The sequence below is a fragment of the Sebastes fasciatus genome, chromosome 15 (assembly GCF_043250625.1).
Source record: "Sebastes fasciatus isolate fSebFas1 chromosome 15, fSebFas1.pri, whole genome shotgun sequence".
NCBI lineage: Eukaryota > Metazoa > Chordata > Actinopteri > Perciformes > Sebastidae > Sebastes > Sebastes fasciatus.
In genome coordinates, this window is record NC_133809.1 from 27,101,793 (window position 1) to 27,129,269 (window position 27,477).

The window sequence follows — 27,477 nt, forward strand, 5'->3', positions numbered from 1 at the left end:
GCGATGCTGACTGTCTGGTTGGTCAACAAAAATACATCATCCCCAGTGCACTCTATAGTATCAATAAGGTTATATGCGATGTGGTAACAGGTGGGTTAAAAACCACTAAACATGCCTTTGGCAGAAAACATCGCAAAAACGACAATGAAATAGATAATAAATAGACAATAAATAGAAATTAATACTGTAAACAGAACAAAAAGATATTACAAAACTACATCCTTCACAAAACGTCTACTGTGATAGACTTGCAACCAGTCCTAGGTGTGGGTGCCTCTCGCTCAATGCATGTCTATCATAAAGACAAAAAGAGAGTTTGATACCACTGTCATATCTGTATGGTAAATATGATGGTAGCGATAGCTTAGCACAAAGACTGGAAATGGGGGGAAACCGCTTGTCTGGCTCTGTCCAAAAGTAACAAAATACACCTACCAGCACCTTTAAAGTTCACTGATTAACACATTGACCTATATCTCATTTGTTCAATCAAAACTCCAGGAAGACTGGACAAGACATAGTTTGACATATAATGTACAGATGCCATGTTAATTAGTGAGCTTTAGAGGTGCGAACAGGCAGATTTTGTTACCTTTGGACCAAGCCTGGCTAGCTGTCCCCCCCCCCCCATGTCATTCATTGTGCTAAGCTGTCATTGTACTTTAACATACAGATAAGAAAGTGGTATTGATCTTCTCATCAAACCCTTGGAAGAAAAGCAAACGAGCGAATTTCCTAGAATGTCAAACTATTTTGATCATCGTACAAATTCTATATATTCTGTATTAGATTTGGGGGAACCTCTTGTACACTTTTGGGGGATCTTTAAACATGTTTTTAGAGTCAGATCTTAATTATGCCAGTGTTGCTTATAGGAAGTAATAACACAATTTGAGAAACATGCTTATTCTCTTTCCAGTCGAGAGTTAAATGAGAATATGGATATCACTCCGATTACTGTACGCTAATTGTGGCTCTAGCTTGATACTAGACAATACATCCATAACAGTAACTAAGCGTATTTCCTAAAATGTCGAACCATTATTTTTATTATTTCTTTTAGAACTTATACCTACAGTAGTACTGGATATTTCAGGTAGCACCTATAGGAACATTTTCTGTTCAAAGGTCTGTTCTCTTAGTGACAAACTTCTAGAGTCGTTTGGCTCAAGAAGTTGATGACAACCATTCTTCTAGTTCTACTTTATCTAGTTTATTCCAGTTCCTCTGCTTGTCTTTACTTCTTTCTAAACTGGCTGATAAGAAGGCTTTTTGTCAGGTGTAGAGGATTAAAGGATTATCACGTAAGAAGAAGCATTTATCTGTGTTCGTCATACACGGGTCACCAATCAATGTTCTCCCTTCCTATTTGATAAAAGTACAGATTTGTTCGGTGTCATATTTGATCTTTACATTTAAGGGTTCATAACATTTATTAAGATATTCACACAATTGTGATAAACAATGCGCACAACCTTTGTAGATAACAAAAAAACACTGCCAATATAACATTTGGCCGACCGCCACCTAAAGCCGGATAACCGACAGGTAAAATAAACAGATTTCCAAATTCTTAAATAAACCCACCCACGCCTCTCCATGCCCAGAGAGACACTCGGCTATTGTTGTCTGTGGTGAGTGCACCACGCAAACATGGCAGTTATGTGCTAAAGTGCAACCTCAGTGCGTTTTCTCCCATGGAACGAAAAGGCCAAAGCAGGTGTTCAGTGACGTGAAGTGTTTGCTTTGAGGCTGGCTCTCGTTTCCCTCTCCTCCGCCTCTATTAAAGTCATTCCTCAGCTGTTGGTGAGCAACGAGGGGAAGTAGACTTGGACAAAAACAAATTGAAATGCTGTTTTTTTTCCTCCAAAGTTTGAACTAGAACTTGTCTTTCCGGTTCCAAACACAACCTTCCGAAAGTAAACTTGCAAAATCAGATACACAGAGTGAGCTCGAGCTTTCGCTTGTATTGCTGAATGATAAGTATGGATACTAAACACACAGGCCATTTAATCTAAGCGTGGTGACCTTCAGCTCACGTAGTGCCTCAGACAAGAAGCTTTTCAAGCCTATGCACCGGTGAGCCACTTGTTCTCATCTTGTATAATGTTCCTCGTCCACGAAGGTCCCTTTAGCAGAAGCTCAAGTAAATGAGGACAAGGTGAAGGGACTTAACAAAGAACAGGATGGGCAAAGACAGCATACCTTACATGGACACGGTAAGCTGCTTTGCTAACAAGAGGTGCAGCGTCGGAGTATGACGTGGGCGTTTATTTTTGTGTGGTCAGACCATTTGCTGGTGCGGTGCATGTTGCTATTCATCACCCGGTGGTCAGAAACGGCTTATATCAGTGGGTATAATAAGCCACTTATCAACCTATTCTGCGTCTGAATTGGTCGGCGCTTATAGATCACAGCACAGCTTTGTTTCATTTGCATAAAAGGTTGGCTGACAGCTTATGGTATAGAACAATTCTACTGCAGAATACGTATAAAACAATGGAGAATATTTGAAAAATAACAAGTTAATAGTATATGAATAGTTTATACCAATGTCATAATTTGTAGGGAAGGAGGCTAAATAACGCTCCTAAGTTAGGCACAATTTTGGCGAGGAAAAACTGGCATGGACATTTTTAAAGGGGTCCCTTGACCTCTGGCCTTAAGAGATGTGACTGAAAATGTGTTCTATGGGTACCCACGAGTCTCCCCTTTACAGACATGCCCACTTTATGATAATCACATGCAGTTTGGGGATGAAAACCATAACGTTTTTCATTTTCACCTATTCTAAAAATTCAAAGTGTTTGAATATTTCTGCATTCTGGGGTCCCTAAACAGTCTTGGAATTACATTAATTGGGTATCACTGTAAATCTGAGACTCCTGTGGATCCAATGAGTCCAAATGTATTCATGTGTGATGATGTTAGTCCCCATAGTAACCATTTCATTGTATTGAGACCATTTCTTTTAAATTTGAGCTCACTGTATAAAATGACCTGTGGTGACCTCTAGGATAATCACAGTCTCATGAAACTTTACAACCGCAAACTACAGACCTAGAGCATTCAGAGGATGGATGGCATTACTAGGTAGATTGACTACCTATTGAGCAAATTTGTCCTATCTCTGAGATTCACTCTGATAAAAACATTAGATAAAGGTGTGTTTACTGTGCTTTGGTAGAAACCATCCTATGGTACATTGCGGTGTACAATAATTTAGGAAAGTCAGATTTCACTGAGCAGGTGATAAAATGTCTCCACTCAGTAAACTGAGGCAGTAGGGGGCACTGTATGGCTTTGACAACGGGTTAAAATCCTGAGAGGCTCTGCTGCTCCTCCTCTTTGTGCACTGCAGATTAGTAGTAGACATCCAACATAACCTTTTACTACCAAAACGACAAGCCGTAAAAAAAGGAGCACAGTGCGCTCTGCAGCCTGACTGATGCGTTTATAATGAAACACCAAAAGAGATTTGTGTTCCATTTGTGTGTTTGCATGGCAAGACATAGAAGCGGAGAGAGAGTGTGAAATGTGTGTGCGCCTCCGCTGTCTGTCAGTCAATTGTACTGCCACCCAAACACTGGCTGTTCAAGGCAACTGGATTTTCTAACATCAAAGCCATGCATATCACTTTGAAGGGCTGCGAATGTATTCCAACTACCCTCCCCTATCCGAATTCTGACCCCCATCCAAAAAAGACCCAACCCCACACACACACACACACACACACACACACACACACACATCAACAAATACACACATACACACATACACACATACACACTCTCCAAAAAACAGGCCATTTCCCGTTAGCTTATTAGAGTCCTAATTGACAACGCCTGCCCTTCAAAGCAGAAAGTCACTGGTTGAATTGCTAATGAGCAACAAAAATACTTCCCTCCCCTCCCAAAAAAAAAAAAAACGAGTAGGAGAAGGCATATGTTTTTGATAAGTTGGAACTTGTGAGTGACAACTATAGACTGTATATAAAGATGGACGACGCGTCTCCACTTCCTCCATGAACTACTGTAGAAGTGAATCCAACATATCCCAGATACGGGAGCTGCCACCTTGAGATTTTGACGTCATTTTGGAGCCAGATGCGCAGCAGTGATCGGGCGAGCCGAGCACAGCTGCAGCTTGTCAGCGAGAGAGACACACAGCTGCCAATCATGACATCTCAGCCCCTTTTTATAGCATCAAATGACTTTAAAACCAAACTTATCACAAAAGTGAACACTTGAACATCCATCAGCATGATAAGAACTACCGAAAATGACACAAACCATCTTTGGGAAAAAAGAATTTGACCAGTACTTTGAATCAGAGTTTAGGTTTTAACCATAGACTGTATATATAGATGAATGTTGTGTCTCCACCTCCTTCCACTGTACAGAACTGAAGCCAGAATATCTATACGGGAGCTGCCATCTTGAGATTTTGACGTCATTTGAAGCCAGAGTCTGTGCAGTAGTGATCGGGCGTCGGAGCCGCGGTATCGAGGTCGCCCGCCCGAACCAATTGCGAGCCGAGGACGTCCGCAGCTTGTCATCGAGAGAGACACACAGCTGCCAATCATGACGTCTCAACCCTCTTTTATAACATCAAATAACGAATTAAAACCAAAACTTGAACATACATCAGCGTGATCAGAACTAACAAGAATGACAAAAATAATTTTTTGGGAAAAAATATTTGACTTTTTAGTTTGGCTCATGTCCCATCTGCAAACATGGAGGGGGCGGGATTTATGACCTATACTGCAGCCAGCCACCAGGGGGGCGATAGAGTTGTTTTGGCTTTGTCCAGTGACAACGGAAATGCGAAAAGTTGAATTGGAGCGTGCAAAACTTTTCTCCCACTGGCCAACATTGTGGTTGTTTATTTAGATCTCCATTAGCTGGCAGCCAAGTGACAGTTACTTTTCCCAGGTTTCACATAAAAATATAATACAAGCTGTATGACACAACTGCTCAAACAATGCGCGTCCTCACGCTGACAGGGAAGACATTTCGGTGGCTTGAGCAAAATGAAGACGTGGCATTCTACTGTACTTAACTTTATGTATCTTTTGTGATTGTGTCATTCCTCACAAAGGTTATGGTAAATGAGGATGACAAATTGTTTTCAACTAACCCATTGTGTTGGAGTCGATGACTAATGATTTGTGGGAATGGATCCTACTTGGCTCGACAAATCTCACCACGTACGAGGATGACGCAACGCTGACATTTTAGCAAGCAGCAATTATACCAGATCGTCTGCACACTTTGAGTCTTTGATTTACCATGGGATGGTCACACCTACATCATCTGTCAGTGACTTGATCAACCTGCTGGAACAGTGGATCTATTCTTCTGTGCAGAAAAATGTTATAGCATTTAGATGAAAGATGAACAGGTGCCTCCCTATTTAACCGGAAGTCTGCTCACTATTATGGACTGAAAGCTGTTGGACCCCACGCTCTCAGACCAGGGATGTTCCCTACAACATTTTGGGCGTTGAAAAGGCAGCCAGCGGCATTATCTAAGTTTAGACCACTTCCTCTATTCTTGTGTAGACAGGTCTGTGCGGTCCAATTCAAGCCATGATAGAAAATACCCTTCAGCCCCTTGTGCCATATTTTCCACAAGCTTTGCATGTAAAATTAAATCGCTGTAGGAAAACGGTGGTTAATAATAATAATAAAGGGAAACATGTTTTAAGCAAAGACAATTGATCGTTTGCTAAGCTACACCCCCTTAGTTACTGTTGCTGTGCCTGTCGGGCTCTCGAGCAAAACACAATGCAGTTTATATATTGATAACAGTAGCAGATTTACCACTTGAAATTCGTAGTCATTTTTGAAACAATGGGTACTTGAATTCTGACACAAAAGCATTCATGTCATTTCTAGCCACAACCATCAATTTTCTCAATTGTAGCTAGTTAGCTAATTAAGCTAACTGTATATAAAGATGGACGACATGACAGCTCTCCAAAAGTGAAGCCGAAACATCTGGATCGCCCCCTGGTGGCTGGCTGCAGTATAGATCATAAAGCCCACCCGTCCATGTTAGCAGATGGGACAGGAGCCAAACTAAAAAGTCAAAGTACACGTCAAATATCTTTTTCCCAAAAAATTTTTTTGTCATTCTTGTTAGTTCGGATCACGCTGATGTGTGTTCAAGTTTTCATTTTTCTGATAAGTGTGGTTTTAATTAGTTGTGATTTAATGTGATGCTATAAAAAGGGGTTGAGACATGATGATTGGCAGCTGTGTGTCTCTCTCGATGACAAGCTGCGGACGTCCTCGGCTTGCTTTTGGTTCGGGCAGGGTGACCTCGATACCGCGGCTCCACCGCCCAATCACTATACTGCACAGACTCTGGCTCCAAATGACGTCAAAATCTCTAGACGGCAGCTCCTGTATAGATATTCTGGCTTCACTTCTGTACAGTGGAAGGCAGTGGAGACACAACATTCATCTATATATACAGTATACGCTAAATTTTGGTGAGGAAAAACTGGCATGACACATTTTCAAAGGGGTTCCTTGACCTCTGACCTCAAGATATGTGAATGAAAATGGGTTCTATGGGTACCCACGAGTCTCCTCTTTACAGACATGCCCACTTTATGATAATCACATGCAGTTTGGGGCAAGTCATAGTCAAGTCAGCACACTGACACACTGACAGCTGTTGTTGCCTGTTGGGCTGCAGTTTACCATGTTATGATTTGAGCATATTTTTTTTATACTAAATGCAGTACCTGTGAGGGTTTCTGGACAATCTTTGTCAAGTTTTGTGTTGTTAATTGATTTCCAATAGTAAACATATTCATACATTTGCATAAAGCAGCATATTTGCCCACTCCCGTGTTGATAAGTGTATTAAATACTCCCTTAATCTCCCTTTAAGGTATATTTGTGCGATTAAATTGCAATTAATTATGATTAACTATGAACAATGATGAGATTAAAGGATTGGCAGCCCGAATAATTTGGTGTAAAAGAGACTTCTGGTGGCTCTTGGGACCCGTTGGGGGGTCCTGACCCCCCAGGTTGGGAACCACAAGGCTGATAAATATCCCTATAATTATTTTTTGAAATACTGGTCCCAATGATATAAAATAAGTGTTTAAACCTTTTTAGAAATTGTTATATAAACAGATGATTGGACATTTCAAACCTATGCAATGCATTATTCAAATATTAAAAATGAATATAAGAAAATCAGTGTTGGAAACACTCTCTACATATTAAGCAAAGCCACACGGGTCCTGACCCAAAAGGTTGAGAAACATTCTTTTTTGGGATACATGCCCTGATATGATCATGAAATTTTGCCCAATGTCCTGCTTCCTGTTGGAACCACCTGAGGAAGCAGAGGAGCTTCCTGAACCCAGATTTAGCCGGAGGTTTTGTCCTATAAGGTTGATTTACGGTCATTTGAGGAAGCACACAGAGAACTGGCACAACTTGTTTCACCAACTAGTGTTGATTTAGTAGATAAAGTTAAAGTGAAGGGCTGAATGTACTCACCTCACCAAGTCAGTCATACAGGAGCCAACCACCATCACATCAAAAGCCTCTTCCGTCATCATCTGATTAAGACACACATTTGTATTATATCTATGGCAACAACACTCATTTCAGGACATGAAATGTCGTAAAGATTCTTTAAATTACGTGTTGAGGATTTAGGAGGTTCTTGAATTACTCAACATCCGTCCACACTTTCCAGTATTCATAAACAATCTAAAGCATAGCGGACTCCTTGGGGGCATATCAGGCGAAATATGTAAACTACTTTCCCCAACAGCCTCCCAACAAAATATCACTTGATATTATTTATCTCCCACATTAGCATGAGCTTGACTGAAACAAGAAAGAAGGTAAAAATAGAGCATTCATCGCTGGCTGAGTTGGACAGGTTCCAATCTTATTGGGGGTGGAGGGAATGAGGGGGTGTTTCAATGCTACACCACGTGAATGCACCGCAGCCCAGCAAAGTCTATAATTAATTCAATCCTCGGCTTGTATCAGAGCTAATGCTAGTGTGTTAATCTCTTCAAATCTCTGCCTAGGCAGTGGAAGACTTGGAAAGCCTGGCCGCTGGCTGCAGGATGGCTCAATTCTCTCTCCCACATCTCACAGCATATTGTCTTCCCTCGGCAGGCGAGCAAAGCTACCCTAGAACCCTCCACGTCTCCGGAATATTATGAGGTCTGCATTGTCCAACTACTTGAAAAAAAGCAAGGAACCCTCTTAAAAATTCTCCCTCTCTTGTTGAATTTGAGGCCGAATTATCATACAGAAGCAGATCAACCTGAAGAAGTGTTTGTAGACGCGTCCTAATGAATATGAATGAATGAATTAGGAGATGATTTTAAGAGTTGACACTCACATTAACTGATCAAAGCATGCTCTCAAAAGACTGCAGTCATGCGTTTGAAACAGTTGTGGATGAAGTACCTGAAAGCTACACTTGAGTAAAAGTGCAGATATCTAACCAGAACATGACTTTAGTAGAAGTTAAAGTCACCTATTAAAATATTACTTGAGTAAAAGTCTTAAAGTGTCTGATATTTACTGTACTTAAGTATCAAAAGTCATTTATTGATATTAAATGTACCTTAGTATTGAAAGTAAAAGTGCAAGTAAATGGTGTTATTAAATAAGCAAGCAAGTCAGAATTTTGAGATGTATGAAGTTTATGGAGCGGTTACACATGCAAAATTAATATTCGCCTCCCGTTGACTTCCATTCTACGCGAACGAAAGTGCGAAAAAAAACAAAAACAAACATTTGCTTCCGGCTATGAAGCACATTCATATCGTTCATTTTGGTGAACTTTCAGTTTGAAAAAGACCTCAGCAGGCGATGGTCACTCGCTTGCATTCGCGCATGTGTGACCGTGCCCTTGTTATTCCTCTTAACATCACATGACGCCACTTTAAAAATGGAGGCTACATTACACTTGAAGAAAAAAACGAGGTCTCCACAATTTAAAGAATTTAAAGAAAACAAAATCCAGTTTTTCCTTTCGTCGTAGTCGTGGCATGTAGCGTGATCTGACATGCAGCCTGTGTGGACTTGAGCGGAAATCGAAAGTTAACTACGACTTTGGGAGCACTTCATATGAATGATGTAATTTGCAAGCTAGGACCACTGATTCACCAAACCTGCTTGCTTGCAATAGTAACGAAGATGCTTAGGGGAAATGTATCGGAGTAAAAGTAAGCATTTTTTGGGGGGAAATGTAGTGGTGTAAAAGTGAAAGTTGACAGAAGCATAAAAACTCAAGTAAAGTACAGACACTCCCAAAAAATATTCAAGTACTGTAATAAAGTATTATTACATTGTTCCATTACACCACTGCTTTGAAACAATTTAGTCTGAATGCCAATCAAAGTTGCACACGGTGGGTTAAACTATTTAGACTGAGCTATAAGCAAAGTCCATGGGACCCATTTAAAAAGAAACAAAACTAGTAAGATTACATATTTTGCCCTAGTCTGGAAGGCCAGTCAAGACTGAACTGGATAATGACTGTTATTACAATGATAAAAAAAATGCTTTTCAGAAGTTAAGATAATGGCTATAATCACAAAACAATATTCCTTTTACTCTCATTCCACCCCCACTCCACCTAACACACAAACACACTTAGTTTGTAAAGGCTCCTTTTCATTCGCAGTGTCCATAAGAATACTCAAAAGACAACTGGAGCACAATGCTGAGCTAATAAGACAACCCCTCATGTCATCGAATGAATTACTGTACACCACTTGGATGATAACCAACTATAAATACTTCACTGTTGATGTTTCCAATGGATACTTAATCATTCTAAGGTATCTCTATTTCGTCTGAATCACCCCCATGACGGTGGAATTCCCCAGTTGTGAATCAGCCTAATTGCCCTCATGCGGAAACACCACTGGTCTTGCTGCACGTATACAGATATAATTTTCTATGTCTTTGTACTGTTCCAAGTTCGATTTGTTCAAGACAATCACATTCCATCTCACACGGCACCTCGAATGATTCTCAGTCTATTGAGGTGCTAAATAACGCTCCAAACGTACGCTACATTTTGGTGAGGAAAAACTGACATGGCACATTTTCAAAGGGGTCCCTTGACCTCTGACCTCAAGATATGTAACTGAAAATGGGTTTTATGGGTACCCACCAAGCCCCCAGGAAGCGCGCTAGTCAACAATCCGGACTTTCGTAGTGACCAAACGGCGGTACTGCAACTTCCATGTCCGTCACATGATGCCGTTGGGCTCAAAAATACTTTTTCCCATAGACTTACATTGGGAAAGAGACGTCTTTAACTCAGCGGATAATTTTTTTTGGGGTGAATCAACTTCCCAGTACGAACACTCTAATAGCCCTTATTTAAAAAAATACGTTTTTAAAGTTGTAAAATGCACTAATAGCTGAATCCAGAGTTATTTCCCTTCCTCCGTTCATGTGAGTGAGACCCAGACCGAGGCTGGAGCGCAAGCCGTGATGACGACGTGACGTTGGGACCCCGTGACCGAGTCATGTGACCGAGCGGACGCTACTGCGCATGTCCCAGTTGCCCAAGATCCGCCAAGATCCGGGTACTTTTCCAGACGGAAGTCGATCCATTTAGGCTTCATGCGCCAATGAGCAACTCTCATAGGAATGAACGGGGCCCCGCCTCCAACGCTGTATCCAGTTCTCTTAATACATCCGTGGGAAAAACTGGCATGGCCATTTTCAAAGGGGTCCCTTGACCTCTGACCTCAAGATATGTGAATGTAAATGGGTTCTATGGGTACCCACGAGTCTCCCCTTTACAGACATGCCCACTTTATGATAATCACATGCAGTTGGGGGCAAGTCATAGTCAAGTCAGCACACTGACACACTGACAGCTGTTGTTGCCTGTTGGGCTGCAGTTTTCCATGTTATGATTTGAGCATATTGTTTTATGCTAAATGCAGTACCTGTGAGGGTTTATGGACAATATCTGTCATTGTTTTGGGTTGTTAATTGATTTAAAAAAATATATATATACATGCATTTGCATAAAGCACCATATCTGCCCACTCCCATGTTGATAAGAGTATTAAGTACTTGACAAATCTCCCTTTAAAGGGACTATTTGTAACTTTGTACGCGCATAAATGTAGCGGGTCGTCACACATGCGCGCTCGCATATGCGCGTTCGCGTGTAGCCGCTGTACTCTCCTCCTCTGCCTGCTCGCCTTCACTCAGACAGCTCAGCTCGCTCCACCTCTAGACGTGAACGTGCGTTCACTACACACTGCAGAAGAGTTAGTTTAGCTCTGAGAATATCTAGTGAATGTACAGGGGACGTTTGTGCAGAAATAACTGCTGCAGCTCCTCCAGACCAACAGAGGTTTCCCGTGTCTTGTGAAGTGACGGAGCTCTACAGAGATTTACGTTGTCTTCTCGTTACCGACCGGGTGCCGGTGTCTCCTCTGCTCTCTCCGGCTGCGGGCGGAGAGAGCAGAGAGACACGGTGCAGAGCCCCGCTGCTTCAGCCTGCACTTAGGCAGAAAAAGCCAACACTAGGATCAGATCTAAATCATGTTCATGGAGAGACCTTCGTCTGGTCAGCTAACATTACTGCCAAGCAGCTGAAATATAGAGTGATATTGTGGTTTTAGCTGACTTGTGTCGCCTCACTGTTTTGAGTGATGCTCGTTCAGGTATATTGAGAGCGAGCAAGCGCGAGCCCGACGCTGACTTTCGTTGATTTCACGGCCACAGGTGTCGCTGTTAACAAGCATTTCTGAAAGTTACAAATCTCCCTTTAAGGTGCATTTGTATTCGTATAATTCGCCAAAAAAGGAAATGTGACTCTGCTCAATTAGACAAACACTAAAGGCAAACACAGGTTTGTTGAGATAATAATGTTGTTGAGAAACACAATAATTACCTTTCATTCAAAAGTGTTCCTGCAGAGTGAAACAACTCAACACCACCAGCAGACAGGACCGACTGGTGCATAATGACAGCTGCCTGACGTCATAGCTGTTGCCTGACCCATTGTTGTCACTAAATCAGTGAATACTAGCTTAATGTTGTCTAAAACTTGTTCAAATATAATTATATCAAGCGAAACATCCTTTATGAGTTGTATACATAACCGGGAAATGTGGCTCAGGGAGTGAAAACACTCACTGTGTGAACAGGCATTATTACAGACGGCTAAGTATAGGGGGCTATCCAAAAAGGACCCAAAACAACATGTACCGGAAGTGTTAAGAGCATGAAGTAAACATTGGAGTTAATGCTTCATTTATCCGACTTGCAGCGCGTTCAGGTACTCTAACACACACCGCATGTCGTCTGTTCATGGAACATAAAGAAGACATTGTTTTTTCGACTAAGCTAGTTGTTTAAATTGTGGCAATGTGCCGCTCTGTTGTGTGGTGAGCTAACAGTGGCTAACGATAGCTTAGCTTGCGAGCCTTCAGCTACAGTGCAAAGTGTAAAGTCTTTACGGGTCTAACTAAAACATGGATCAGACAGCTGCAGCTGATTCAGAACGCTGCTGCTACAGTCCTCACTAGGACCAAGAAAGTGGATCACATCAGTCCAGTTCTGAGTCTCTGTCTCTACACTGGCTCCCTGTCTCTCAGAGAACTGATTTCAAAATACACCTGCTGGTTTACAAAACACTAAATGGTTTAGGGGCCAAACTACATTTCTGATCTTCTGCTATGTTATGAACCATCCAGACCTCTCAGGTCATCTGGATCAGGTCTGCTTAGTGTCCTCAGAGTCAGAACTAAACATGCAGAAGCAGCGTTCAGTTTTTATTCACCAAATATCTGGAACAAGCTCCCAGAAACCTGCAGGACCAACTCCAACTCTGAGCTCTTTTAAATCAATGATTAAAACTGTCCTGTGTGCTGCTGCCTTTTATTAAACCAGATAATGATCTTATACTGCACTAGAGCTTTTACTCTTTAGCTTCTATCCTAGCTTTTATTTTTAGCTTGTTTTTATTTTCTAATCTTTAATGTTTTTATAACTGTTTTAATTATGTCTTAATGTTCTTTTGCACTTTGTCACAATGTTCTTGAATGTTTATGTAAAGCATTTTGAATTGCCCTGTTGTTGAAATGTGCTATACACATAAAGCTGCCTTGCCTAGTGCCATAAAATGTTGTGTAACTTTACAGACTGTATCCCCCCAGAACCACTGAATGTAACAGTTAACGGTACAAGTGGTGTCGTAGCTGCATTTGTATCCCCGTGACACCTCTTGGCCCCTTACATGGTTTTATCATAACCTTAAACTTCCAGGAATGTTGAAGTGAAGTTCATAGAAACATGACACCAGGAAATGACAAAAAAATGACACCTACGTAATGTAGCCAACGTTAACTCAGGTCCTTTGAATCTTCAGTACAAATACATGCTATTTCTTAGTAATTTCTTTTTCATTATCAATTACGTTAAAGCATTTCTGTGAATTGCTGCTGTATCTCCACAGACTCCTCAGAGTGGATAAAATGAACAACATGTCCCCAGAGGTTGCACTTAACCGGATCTCACCTGAGTTGCGGCCCTTGCTGTCCAGCGTTGTGCGGAACGGCCGTGTAGGACTGGACTCCACCAACTGTCTCCGTGTCACAGACCTCAAAACTGGGTGAGGAGCAGTTTTGGATCACAAGTTAACCTCATGTGAAACACATCAAGGTCCATTCAGTATCTTTTTCACTGCAGTGATGCTGATATGAGAATGATGGGTGGAATGTAGGGCAAACCCTGTCAACATGACGTTATTTAAAATAGCTAAATATTTACATATAATATACACATTCATAATGAATCATGGTTAGAATGTGGGCAGTCAGCAGATCTATAGTATAGAGTTGTTGAGTGGGAGTAGCGGCTGGTTTTTGGAGGTATTTTTCGCCACTACAAATTAGCATTTGAAAGATTTCTGTGAATAATAACCATACTGTTCCTTAAACCTGCAGTAGGCAGGATGTTTTTGGCATCATTTGGCAAAAATTCCATAATAACATTTCAGCATATTGTAATTCAAGTGTTTTCAGAGATAACTAGACTTCTGGACCTCTTCTTGGCTCTGTTTTCAGGCTTTACAAAATCTAGTAGTCCATGATGGGAGACTGGCCAATCACAGGTCATTTCAGAGAGAGAGCGTTCCTATTGGCTGTTCATTCAACGGAGGCAGCTGTCAATCACTCGCAAACTCCAATCAAACGGTCAAACTAGGCAGCACTGATTAAATATGAATCAATATTCTTCAATATTCCAGGTCACAATCTTTCTCATTGTACAGCTAAACAGTACACTACAAGATGTTTCTGAAAACATTTTAGGAGAGAAATAGGCATTACAATAACAGAATATTGATTCATATTTGATCAGCGCTGCCTAGTTTGACCGTTTGAGTTTGCGAGTGATTGACAGCTCCTCAGAGTCTGCAAGGCTCCAGCTCGGCTCTGATTGGTTGTTTTCCTCCGGTCTTTGAAATCTTGCAGATGCCATCAGGAGCACTGGAGGAGACAGAGGCACATGTTTTTTCTTTTTTTTCTTTTTAGTTTACCTGTCTCATGCACTACTGTCAGGATATAGTGACCGTTTTATAAAAATAACTTTTTTTAATAATATTTGCTCCAATTCTACCCACAGCAGCTTTAACATACCAGCATGGGAGTCTCCTGGATAATACTGTAGGTTAAAAGTCTTAATGATAACATTTTTATGTAAACAAATACTTTAAAAGAAGAGCTTTTAGAAAGGTGCCAAATAAAACTATGTCTTACCCAAAAACAATGACTATGATTTTGCATAAATCATTTAAAAATTGACAGGTCCAAATTGAATGTTTTGTTTATCTCTGTGGAGGATATCTGACATTTGGTTCTCACTTCTACTGCGCTAATAATATAACGACGTTGGTATCACGTGGTATCTCTTTGTCATCAGCGATCAAGTTGCCAGTTAGTGTGGAAAAAAACAGTTAATGGGTGAGTTTGGAATGGAGGAGGGAGAGCGCAACGTCTAGTTGCCAATGGTATCAACAGCACCTTTAAGGTTTTGGCCATTGGTTAAAAATCCATTTTAGTTTTTGAGAATTCATGTTTTTCTTTTGGTATGGTTGTAGCAAATTCAGAAGGCCTAATTGTTGCAAACACTGTGCCATAGCTGCTGGATTCATGTATCCCAAAGTGACATATTTAAACTGCTAAATTTCTTATTAGCTATTTATGTATTATTATGTATATGTAAATGTGTTAGTTATGCTATATAGCATAAATGATTTGCCTTGCCTTTCAAAATACAGGTGACTAAATGTGTTTTTTGCAATGGTAGTTGCTATTGATGACAAACTAATAAGAGAATTCTGATGTCATCATATGTTGTTGTTTGCCGGGAAATTAGACAATCCCAGTGAAAATTGGTGCAGTCTATGCATTGTTTACATCTTTTTTGTGATACCACCACTGCTTGGTACTAAAAATGGATCATTTTAAATTCACCCACATGGGGGCTTTAATGGCCATTCATTGTTTTTTGTACACAGCAGGATTTCTCAGATTTCCTGGATTCTGACATTTAAAAAAAAGAAGAGAAAAACGTTCGCTATATTTTTGCCTCAGCAGCACACCTTCATTTATTAATTTATTATTTCACATAGACAAGAAAAGAAAATCACACTAATGTAGCCCTCACAAAGTGCATGCAGGTAAAGTGAGAGAAAAATGGGCATAACCTAAATCCTTTTAAAACGTCAGTCAAGGCAGTTGAAATTGAAAAGTTGAACACATTAACAAGTTTGGAGTTGGGTGCATTTTAGCCGATCAAGTAGCTCCACATTACTCAGGCAGCTTAAGTTCTGTCAGCTTGGTGAGATGACATCTTGCTCTAGTGTTTTTACAACGCTAACAGTGACCTGTTTTTATGTCTTATCGGAAAAGACGAAAGTCATGCCAATCAAAACTGAAATCTGGCAGTCTGATGTCAAACGTGTTGAAAGTCTATTGAACTAAGTACAGATTACGGGGTTAGGTCTGTGCCAAAATGACCAAACAACCTTTTTATGTTTGTCAACCAGTGGGCAACTCCGGGGTCTGAAAGTGAAGCCAATAGCCAAGAGTTTATGGTCTCAATCGCTAGTTTCAAGTCTTCTTCAATACAGCATGATGTTCATTTAGTAAATTACGGTCCCATTTAGAGTCAAATAGACCATAAAGCAGGGGATGCTTTAGCGCTCGGCTACCTTGTGATTGACAGATTGTTGGCACGGTGTTGTCCGGTCTGGGACCTTCTGGTTGCATAAAACCAAGATGGCGACGGCTTCAAAACGGCAGTCCACAAACCAATGGGTGATGTAACGGTGACGTCCACTTCTTATAATACAGTACAGTCTATGTTAGTCAACAGGTCTTAAAGTGACAGATGCGTTGAAAGGATTTGGCATAAAAGGAAAGTAGTGTGATTTGGCGCTAGGGGTGTGAGAAAATATCAATGCACTTACATATCACGATATTATGTTTTGTGATACTGTATTGATTCTCAAAAACTCTGTATCGAATTTTAAAGGTCTTATTGATAACATTTTTATGTAGACTAATATTTTTTTTTAAATAATACATCCACAGAACCTTTAGAAAAGTGCCAAATAAAAGTATGGCTTTTCCTGAAAGACATTATTACGATTGTGAATTAATCATTTTAGAAATGTTGGCGGGTCAAAAATGAATATTTTGTTTATCTCTGTGGAAGATATCTGATGTTTGGTTCCCACTTCAAACAAAGCTTGTGAGCCAAACGTCGTTGGTATCACGTGGTATCTCTGGGTCACCAGTTAGCGTGGAAAAAATGGATAAATTACTAAAGTTTTTTTAACTCTGATTTTATGCATATGGCAGTGTGATCTTTCTACTAAGACAATTTTCCTGTAACTAGATTTAAAAAATCACAACATATCTCTTTGCTTACAGTATCGCTAGATATTGAATCGTAACCCTTGTATCATGATACGTATCGTATCGCCACATTCTTGCCAATGCACATCCCTATATGGCGCTGTAAAGAACACATTAAGTTTGCATCATCACAGTCAAAATGATGATGTGGTTTAATTCAACATAAACCTTGCTGACGCTTACTGTTCTCAGACTGTTAGATTGATTCTGTCTTTTTTATTAACTCCCATGTTCAGATGTACATCTCTGACTCCTGGTCCCTGCTGCGATCGCTTCAAACTTCACATCCCCTATGCTGGAGAAACCCTGAAATGTAAGTAAACGAGTCATTCTCCTATTTGCCATTTTTCAAATGATTCCAAATCCAATAAAACTAACAGTTTAGTCCCTGATGTTGGTTGAATAGCCACTAATCTTTGTTGAGTCGTTGTTATTGTTGGCTTTTGAGAAAATAATTTTGGGAGAGAACATTGCTTTGCCTCATTAGGTCACAAAGTAGTAGTTGTAGCAGAAGTAGAGCTAGGGGTCAGCTAAGGCTCTTCATAGTCTGAAAACCAGGCTTGTCTGTTAGTCTTTATCTACCAATGTCTTCCTAGATTGATTTACAGCAAACACAAATTAAGGAACAGTCTCTGATTGAACAATTTAGTCCATTTTGATTCCATTTTCATCCATTTGTTTGTTGTTGGTACTCTAAGATGTAAGTGCTTACAGCATTTCAATTTGCATGTTTGACACTGTGCTCGGGTTAATTGATTAATTGTCCAGAGCAATATGGGCTCGTACTTTGAAAAAAATGCTGGATTCATTTTATTTCAGATAAAACATTTCAATCCAACCTTGATTAGTTTTTTTACAGATCCACTTCTGTCTCACATTAGGCTGGTTTGAAGATGACGGGTGGTTTCAGGTCACCAACGCCAGAGGATAAATGATATCCACATATTCAAAAAACATTTTAACTAACCAGAGGCTAAATGAAGACAGCGGAAATATTCTGGCAAGAATTTTAAGTGACTAAAAGGAGGGTTGCCAATGAAAATACCATGTAAACATTCTGTGTCAGTTGAACCAAAGTGCATAATTAGCCAAACGGCACCATAGGAATGTTTTGTAATTGCAATTTTATAAGCAAGAAGTAAGAAACCACCCACAGGTATCCTTCAAGTACACAAACAAGATGAATATTTGAGTGATTATGGTGATGCTTAATCAGTGAAATGATACCAGTAAACATGTTGTCGGTGCTACTGAACTTTTTACTGGAAAGGTCTGTCAGTTCTGAATCAAGTCGCCACATCAGAGACTCTCCCGTATGAGTGTGTCTCTTAAAGTGCCCAATGGGCAACATCACTAAATGTTGCTAAGTGATTATAATTGTGGTTTAGAATGATTTCAACGTAGTGTTACTGGAATTATGGTGACTCACAAGACCCATGTCAGACCTGTGCGTACACATACGTCCTAAAATGATTAGTGCTTTCATCAAACAAGTAAATGATTTGTTGACTAACACTCATATGGTTTTGTCGACTAATCGATTAGTTGATTTAATCAAGAGATCTGTAAAACTGAGTTTCTCCACAAAGAATCACACAAAAGCAGCACTTTAAATCTTGTGTTTACCAAAGATGTGCTCATACGTTTCTTGGAAATAAATCATTCGGCATGAAAAAAGCATAAAAAAATGACTACGAGTCGACTGAGACCAAAACAACCGATTAGTCGACTAATCGACTGAGAGAAGGCAACCCTAAAAAGATACTATCAGTTATTGTCTCTCAATTTTACGTGGTTTGCCACCAATCAAGTTACAAGTTCAGGGCATTTGCAAAGAAATGTATGTGTATTTGTCAGTTAGTTGGAATCGACTGTGCTTGGATTCTACAAAAAACTCGTGAGTGCGGGACTTTTTACATACATATGAACGTCCGTTACATTCAAGACCTTGCCACACTAAGCTGATTAAGTCTATCGCTGCCAGGGAAAGCTCTCTGTATTTCGTATTTAACTGGAGTTTAGATATCTGGTGTATGTGGCGACATTCCCGCACTGGCGCACCAGTGACGCGTTTTACGTCAACCAGACGGAGCTAAAGGAGGCAGGAACTGGGTATAGACCGTAGCGACGGAGCAGCAGCGAGGAGGATGATGGGAAATCCCAAGGAAAGTTTCTGGAGTGGATGCTCCAGATAAAAAATCAAACTTGGCGTTCAGATGAAGGATTAAAGTCGAACTAGAATTACCGCCTTGTGGTTTTATGCCTTCGCCAACCAGTCAAGTTGCAGTTTACATCCAAAATGTCATCACTTCATCGTTTTATACTGCTGGACGTGTGTAACATTTTCACAATTGGCATACCAACTCTTGAGTTATGGCCAAAAATGTGTTCTGTGAAGTCACAGTGACCTTTTCACCACAAAAATCCAATGAGTTCATCCTTGACTCCAAGTGTACCTTTGTGCCAAATTTGAAATAATTCCCACGAGGCGTTCCTGAGATTTTGCGTTCATGAGCATGGGACGGACATGAGGTTACAGTGACCTTGACCTTTGACCACCAAACTCCAATCAGTTCATCCTTGAGTCCAAGTGTACGTTTGTGCCGAATTTGAAGAAATTCCCTTACCAGAAAACGTAATGCCTCAGGCCATGCTGCCCGGAGGCATAAAAAGAAAGTGACCAGCGGCGAGGCCAAACACTCCAGATGGGCAGGAGAGATGCGGTGACCTCACCTGCAGGAATATGTCGACAGTGTTTGTGTAATTACTCTCACCGCCAGAGTGGGGAGACAAATGTTCCGCACTACAGCTTTAAAGGAAGCTTTTTGGGATAAATGTTTTGAACTGATTCAGCAGATGGGTACAAAGCAGGGCTGTTAATTGATTAAAATATTTAATCCCGATTAATGGCATGATTGTCCATAGTTAATCGCACATTTTTTTATCTGTTCAAAATGTACCTTAAAGGGAGATTTGTCAAGTATTTAATACTCTTATGAACATGGGAGTGGGAAAATATGGCAAATATTGTCAAGAAACCCTCACAGGTACTTAATTTAGCATAAAAAAATATGCTCAAATCATAACAAACTGCAGCCCAACAGGTAACAACAGCTGTCAGTGTGTCAGTGTGCTGTCTTGACTATGACTTGCCCCAAACTGCATGTGATTATCATAAAGTGGGCATGTCTGTAAAGGGGAGACTCGTGGGTACCCATAGAACCCATTTTCATTCACATACAGGATCTTGAGGTCAGAGGTCAAGGGACCCCTTTGAAAATGGCCATGCCAGTTTTTCCTCACCAACATTTAGTTTAAGTTTGCACTATCAGTATCTTCACGCTAGCTTTAAAACTGAGCCTGCTACAACCTAATAACCGTAAGTTGCGTTAAAGCAATTTGCATTAATGCGTTATTATCGCGTTAACTTTGACAACCCTAGTACAAAGTAATGTTTTATATCAAAGCTTGTAAAAATACCAAACAATCTAGGTAAATGCACCCATTATTTCACATATTATCATTTATCACAACTCCAGACAGGATCTGCAACCCATTCTCATCCACTTCAAAGATACAGTAGATGATGCAAGCCAGATCTGCCAGCTTGGTTGGTGAAACAGGTTTTTTTTGTGGCTGATGAGTTACGGAGAAGTTCTTTGAACAGATGCCTTCTCATTTTCAGAGGGTTTGCAAAAGAAATACAGTAGCCTGTTAATGTGCAGGTCTAAATAATACAAATAGATATAACTATGCCTACAAGCTGCAGTAGATGGGGCCTGAGTCTGCAGTTTGGGAACATTATGAAATGCTAAATTCATCAAGAGTATGATGTTTTGTTAGGTTGTCTATAAAGTTTGGTGTAAACGTGGCCCTGCTTGTGGAAAAAAACACGTCTAGCAAGAGGAAGTAGGCTTTGCTTATTTTGCAAGATGTGCTAAAAATCTGTCCAGGCAGAAATTATTGTGACGTATGTCAAGATGCAGCTAGACTTGAGGAATGTGTAGACGTAAGGTTTAAGGATATGCAACACAGTTCTTCTGTGTGGAATCAGAGTTATATATTGTGATAGAGCCATATAATCTACCCTTTCTTTACACCTAAAGGGGAACATCACGTAAATAAAGAATTCCAATATGTTATTTCCATGGCCTAGGAAATTGTTTAATCAATGTTAGTGAACATGAGCTACTCTCTCTCAAAGCCAAAAACCAGAGGAGGAAGTATCAAACTTGTGATGTCATCAAGTATAAAGTCTGGAGCTGATTTTGTGTTGTTTTCTTTTTTTTTTACCCAAATGAGCTTTATTGTATTGTAGTGTTCTCAGTTGTGAAACAGAAAATGTTCCCATATACTCCGAACATTATACATCCCCCTGGGTTCTCTCAGTGTCATCTAGAACATCTTTCCCTATTCATTGTCTATGGAGCAGCTCCACACTTTATGTAAGAAAATATAAAAAAATATTGAGTATTGTGATATTTTGTTTTGTGATACTGTATCGATTCTCAAAGACACTGTACCGATTTTTAATTAATAGTTTACATGCAAAGATTTACTCAGTCAATACTTGCATTAATTTGCAAAGACAAGTGCCCTCTCAAAGTAGTGCTATGATGATGGATGTTACAGGGGCTGTGACAAATGTAATTTCCATAAAAAAGTTCCATTCTTTTGCTCAGATTTGAAGCATATGGTGATGTGTTCTTTATACTATGACAGTTTTCCTAAAATTAGATTAAAACAAATCTCAATATATCGCCTTGTTTACAGTATCGCAATATATTGTGATATATTGAATCGTAATCTGACGATAAGTGCACTATACTGTATACTGACTGTGCATTATCATTACTACTCAGGTGTAATTCATACTGTGCAATATTTTCAGGTGGAATTTCATTTCATTTCATTCTCACTGTGCAATATCATTTTTCCACTTATGCGATTTTTTAACAGTCTGTTTCTTGTCAATACTGTATATACTGCTCATATTTTTATACTTCCCTCTATTTAAATGATTCATATTTTGTTTCACTTTGTTTAGCTGTTTTTTTTTTACTGATGCATCTTGTTTTTTGCACTATCCCCTTTGCTGCTGTACACTGCAAATGTCCCCACTGCGGGACTAATAAAGGAATATCTTATCTTATTTTACCTCTGTATCACGATACGTATCGTATCGTCAGATTCTTCCCAATACACAGCCCTAATTTAGACCTGATGACATCACAAGTATGAGTTTTAGCACTCTAGTTTGGGATTTGGGAGAAAGATGTTAATGTTTACTAATATTTTTTGGACTGTTTCAGACCGTCGGAATAACATATATGAACAGTATGTATACATATATACACTATATCCATCATAGTTGAGGAAGAAGTCTTAAAACCTTGAAACCTGACATAAAAACAAACAGGCCACTGGAATGCAACATATCTGCAGCTGTTGTGCTAGTCGCTGTACCTTCCTGTGCTTTGGCCTGAGGAAGAATGTTTGTTTAATCAAGGATGCAGGGCAGCAGGTTTGTGTCTGCCAGTCTGTGGACCTGCCTACTGATAGCGTGCAAAAAAGCACAGCACAGACCTAAGTGCCATTAATGCAAAAAACCCAGCCCCCTTCCACTTCACCACTGTGGCTCGTACTGCTAAACAACAATTTGTGGCCTTTGTAGTTGTACATATTAAGCCCTTATGAACTCAATAAAATGTCTGGCTGAAATAGAAGACTCGGAGAAGGCACGTTATGCAGCGACTAGACTGCACTTTTCATCGCAGTCTCAGTGCTGTGTGAAGGCAGTATTTAAAAGCCTATGTAACCTGTAAAGGTTGCACTCACAAGACCTCCATTTCCCTCTGGAACCACGCCAGCAACATCTCTGACACGCTGCCAGTGGTTTGTAACAGATTTACAGCCCGTCCTCTCGTCTCCTCGTTTGACTCTTCTCCTCTGGAAAAATATTTCCATATGTGTACGTTTGTGTCCTCTTGCTGCGGCTGGAAAGGCGAAAAAAAGAAAGAAAAGAAAAGCAGAACAGAACAGTCTTGCAGCACGCAAATAGACTTGTGTAACAACATATCAGAACATTGTGAACCAGCACAAGCAGTGTGTTATGTGATCATATTATGATGGGCTTGTCCTTGTCTTGGCGAGAGCCATTTCCAGTCTGAATTTTTTTATGTTTTCTCTTAATGAATTATGCATTTTTTTAATTATAGTATTTCATTGGTTTGAGTGAATAAACTAAAACCAAACTTCATTTTAGCTTTGTGTGCTATATTAAAAGTACCCACTGCAATTATCTTTACAAGACAGACCTGTCTGGCAGGATTTGAGTGGCTTTAATGGTAAATGTCAAGTTTGCTCATTACTGTAGGTACTTAAATAAAAAGACCCCAGAGGTCCAATGCACATCATGCGGTTGTTAAGGCAGCCACTGAAAAAAAGCAGCTGCCTTAAAGCTAGGGTAGGCAGGTTGGAGCAAATATGATTAAAAAAAAAAGTTATTTTTTATAAAAACAGTCAATCCTGACAGTAGTGCATGAGACGGGTAATGTGAAAAAAATAATTTGCATCTGTGTCCTCCGGTGTCCCCCGCCGCTCCTAACGGCATCTGCAAGATTTCACAGACCGGAGGAAAACAACCAATCAGAGCCAAGCTGGAGCCTTGCCGTCTCTGAGCAGCTGTCAGTCACTCGCGAACTCCGATCAAACGGTCAAACTAGGCAGCGCTGATCAAATATGAATCAATATTCTGTTACTGTAATGCCTATTTCTCGTGTAAAATGTTTTCAAGATTGTTAGATTTTTTTAAAGCCTGAAAACAGAGCCAAGAGGAGTTGCAGAAGTCTAGTTTTCTTTCAGAACACTTGAACTACAATATGCTGAAAAAGGTTATTATTTTTTTGCCTAATGATGCCAAAAATATTCTGTCTACTGTCGGTTTTAACAAGCTATTACATGTCAGGTTCAAGACTGTTCAGGTTAAGATAATGTCAAAGTGTTCCATCTGCTGTTTTTTCCTTATTTCAGCAGTGTTCGAAAAATGACTCCATATCTAGAAACTAGATGGAATAAGTCAGATTGCCACATTAATATCAAGAAAATTACACATTTTTTTCCACTTGTCAAAAGAAAATTACATTTCAGGGCTCAGTTCGACACAAAATGACTTGTAAAGATGGAGTGTCTTTTTGCAGAGAGAGTATGAAAATGAGGTCATATGAGATGGAAGTCAGGTTGATCCCTTTGATACGTTTCGGTCATTTTATAGCACACAATGACATGCAAGCAAGTCTACTTTTTCAGTGCATGTTGTCCATGTTAGTCATCAGTCAGGTAATCTGCTTTCCTTCTTTTCTCCCAGGGGATATCATATTCAATGCACAATATCCAGAGTTGCCACCTGATTTTATTTTTGGAGAAGATGCCGAGTTCCTCCCTGAACCCTCAGAACTGCCGGTGAGTGAATCTCCACTCGTGTGAGAGTCGTTGTTTTTACTGGAAGACTTAAAAATGCATTCAAAATGTGGTTTTATTTTACAGTGAATATATGCTGTGTTTTATTACACTGTTGCACAAGAAAACAAATGTACCACTTGATTTGTTTTTGTTCTTTTCCACTTGTTAAAGCCAGATTTTTTTATTGCCATATTGCATGGTTCTCCTATGTGGACCTAAATGTCAGGCAGATGCATAAAACTGCCGATCATCACAACTTTGCTGATCCCAGAAGCTAGAGGGAGTTGAAGCAGTGCCACATAAACACTTAAGCCCCGTTCCCACTGGACGAAAAAACCCACTAACACCCACTAACATCTGTCTTTTGTCTTCAGTGGTGGAAGGTTACAATCGACTCTGTAATAGTCACGGGTATTTATCGGCTCCAGCTCCGATGGGCAGTGATGGAGACGTGAGACTCGGGTGGACACATTAATTTGTTGCCCCTTTTTTCGGTGCGATGCGACGTCCACTATGACTCCTTGTCATCTCAGCCACAAATTCCGTCCGTATCCGACCAAGCAGCGCTCGAACATCGAGCTTGAAAGAGAGACTGAAGAAGTGACAGATATAAAAAACTGCCGTAACATTTTCACTGGCCTCCATGCTGCTTTATTCCGTTTACTAAGTCTGCTTTCTGGCGTGTTTGTGACGTCGAACGTGACACATCAGAAAAAGACACACTCATCTACTGGAAATAAAGTAGTATATCGCCTATTTTTAGTAGGGGCTGTTCTTGAACAAAGAAATTCTTAGTCGACTAACACGCATACGATTTTCTCGACTAATCCAGAGGTTCTCAAACTGTTTGGGGCCAGGGACCCCTTTAAGGGGAGACAATTTTTGCAAGGACCCCCTCATAATCGTAACACTGATTAAGCATAATGCTTACTACCATTTATACTCTTAGATGCCATTGGAACTATCCGTATAAAAAAAAAAACTTTCAACCTAAATACTTCAGACCTGTTTCGTAGTGATACACAGAAACGCATTTCAATTTGAATCATGTTAATACCACTATTATACTTTTACAAATATACTCTTTTAAATTTGCGTTGCGAGTGAGAGAAGTGACTGATTCATGACAGATTGACGTGATGTGTCACAATCATATCAGCGTTTCTATTGGCCCAAAGCTAAAGTGGGTGGGAGTAATGGACACAGTATGCTTGTTTTATTGGTGCAAATGGTTCCCCATTGGTAGATATGCACTTTTTAATGAAACAGCACAATTTTATCATTTATAGTAAATCATTTTGCAGACCCCTGGGGGTTCCCGGACTCCTCTTTGAGAATCACTGCACTAATCAATTAGGTGATTTAATTGACGGATTTGTAAAACTGGGTTTCACCTCTTTACATCTTGTGTTTATCAGAGATGTGCTCATAAGTTTCTTTGAAATAAGTCATTCAGCATTAAAAAAGCATAAAAAAATGACTAAGCGACTAAAGAAGACCAAAACGACCTTTTAGTCGACTAATCGACTAAAAGGGGACACCCCTATTCTTTAGCGAATTTTCTTACCTTTAAAAAATGTGCATATACACGCTGATGTTTGGTGGAAAAGGGGTAATTGTAAAAGCAAAAAGCAAAGTAGCCACCATGGATGTGCACTGTTAGATAGCTGGAAATGTCGCAATAATTGGCAGTTGTATGTATTTCATTATGCCATAAACTCTGTTTTGACTTACTTGTTATCTGGAAATCTTATTATCTCTGTCAGGCCCTGATTCACTAGCAGGCTAGCCTAAACATGAGGAAGGGGGCTGTACTTGTTTGTGTAGAATATGTATGTCAACCTTTTCCTGTAATAAAGACAGTATAGATTACCCAACACCCAGATCGGCATCAACAACACGTTGATTAAACCGTTCTTGAGGTTCATGATAATGTACCCACAGGGGAAAATTCATGGCGTCTTAGTTATAGTTATAACTTTTGAAGATTGACATCTTTGTTTCTAAAGAACTTGTTCCCGGTGTTGACATAACTTTTAACTTTAACAAGGAAATGGTGAGATGAAAGTATCTAGACTTTGTAAATAATTGTATGTCTAGTATAAGAACTGGTTTTCCAAGAATGATTGCATCAACACTGTCTAGTTTGAAATGGGGTGTGGTTTCCATGTAATACAAACCGCTGCTCCACAGAAAGTGGTTACAACATGACCATATGTTCCAGATAATCTGTATACATTTGTACTTAATTTTCAGTCCTACACAATTGTTTTAATGGTCAGATCTTGCATTTTTTTTTTTCAAAGGTAGAAAGGAATACTATTTTCTCATAAATTTACAAAAGGGCTACTTTAAAAGACTATTTTATAATTTAATTTCATAGTGTATTTTAACTGGCTTTGAACTAGGTCTGTCTAAAACGCTTTTTAGGCCAATAATTACCGTCAACACTCCAGGAAGGAGTAGCACACTTCCAGCAAAGTCAAAGAAAACATTGGTCTTGGAATGAAAGCTGTTATTTGTTTTTGTATGCCCTTCCTTGTCAGACATTCGGGTTCCTCTCAAGACTTTATACTTAATTTTAAGGCAAACGTAGCATCAACAAAATGCACATCCCTGTATCCCAGACATGGAAATCTGTTTAAGAAGCTGAAATGCTCATGATAAAAGCCGGTTTTATGTACTTGGTGGCATCAGTGGGAGCTAAGCTCACTTATTGGCATCTCACTGATCGGTTTTCATTAGGCTACCAGGTGAAATGACTTTTTCAAAGATCTACAGGTTACAGTTGTTTACAGTATCACTATACAGACTCCAACAGTGTTTTTGCAACAAACCTAATAACTGAATCTGAAGGCTGATAAAGCTCAGTGAAGGCTTTCTCTTTGGTGTCTATATAATCATTATTTGTTATTGTATAGTTGCATTCAGAAAAAAACAACAACTTCTCATTCATTTCTCCTCCATCTTTTTTTTGTTCTTGTTTTATTGAAAAAGAAAAGATGCTTAATTTACAGTGCAATTGTAAAATGTTAGATACATAGTTTC

The 27,477-nt window shown here is 39.8% G+C and overlaps 2 protein-coding genes across 7 annotated transcripts in view; one reads left to right on the top strand and one right to left on the bottom strand.

Annotated features, from left to right (window-relative positions):
* Positions 1–27,477, bottom strand: part of rbks (ribokinase) — a 95,878-nt gene that overhangs the window by 32,306 nt on the left and 36,095 nt on the right. Inside the window, exons 1-2 of one of the 4 annotated variants that reach the window (XM_074660950.1) lie at positions 11,934–12,029; positions 7,532–7,593 (exon numbers count right to left, since the gene is read on the bottom strand). In XM_074660950.1, coding sequence (XP_074517051.1) covers positions 7,532–7,593 — 62 coding nt within the window. In that variant the 5' untranslated portion in view covers positions 11,934–12,029. Of the gene's footprint in view, positions 1–7,364; positions 7,454–7,531; positions 7,596–11,933; positions 12,043–27,477 lie in introns of those variants that run through there. The other 3 variants (XM_074660952.1, XM_074660949.1, XM_074660948.1) reach the window with 3 other exon arrangements.
* babam2 (BRISC and BRCA1 A complex member 2) overlaps positions 1–27,477 on the top strand; it is a 131,766-nt gene that overhangs the window by 8,019 nt on the left and 96,270 nt on the right. For 2 of the 3 annotated variants that reach the window (XM_074660946.1, XM_074660947.1), the window contains exons 2-4: positions 13,500–13,655; positions 17,205–17,281; positions 24,335–24,429. In XM_074660946.1, coding sequence (XP_074517047.1) covers positions 13,519–13,655; positions 17,205–17,281; positions 24,335–24,429 — 309 coding nt within the window. In that variant the 5' untranslated portion in view covers positions 13,500–13,518. Of the gene's footprint in view, positions 1–12,175; positions 12,321–13,499; positions 13,656–17,204; positions 17,282–24,334; positions 24,430–27,477 lie in introns of those variants that run through there. The other variant, XM_074660945.1, reaches the window with a different exon arrangement.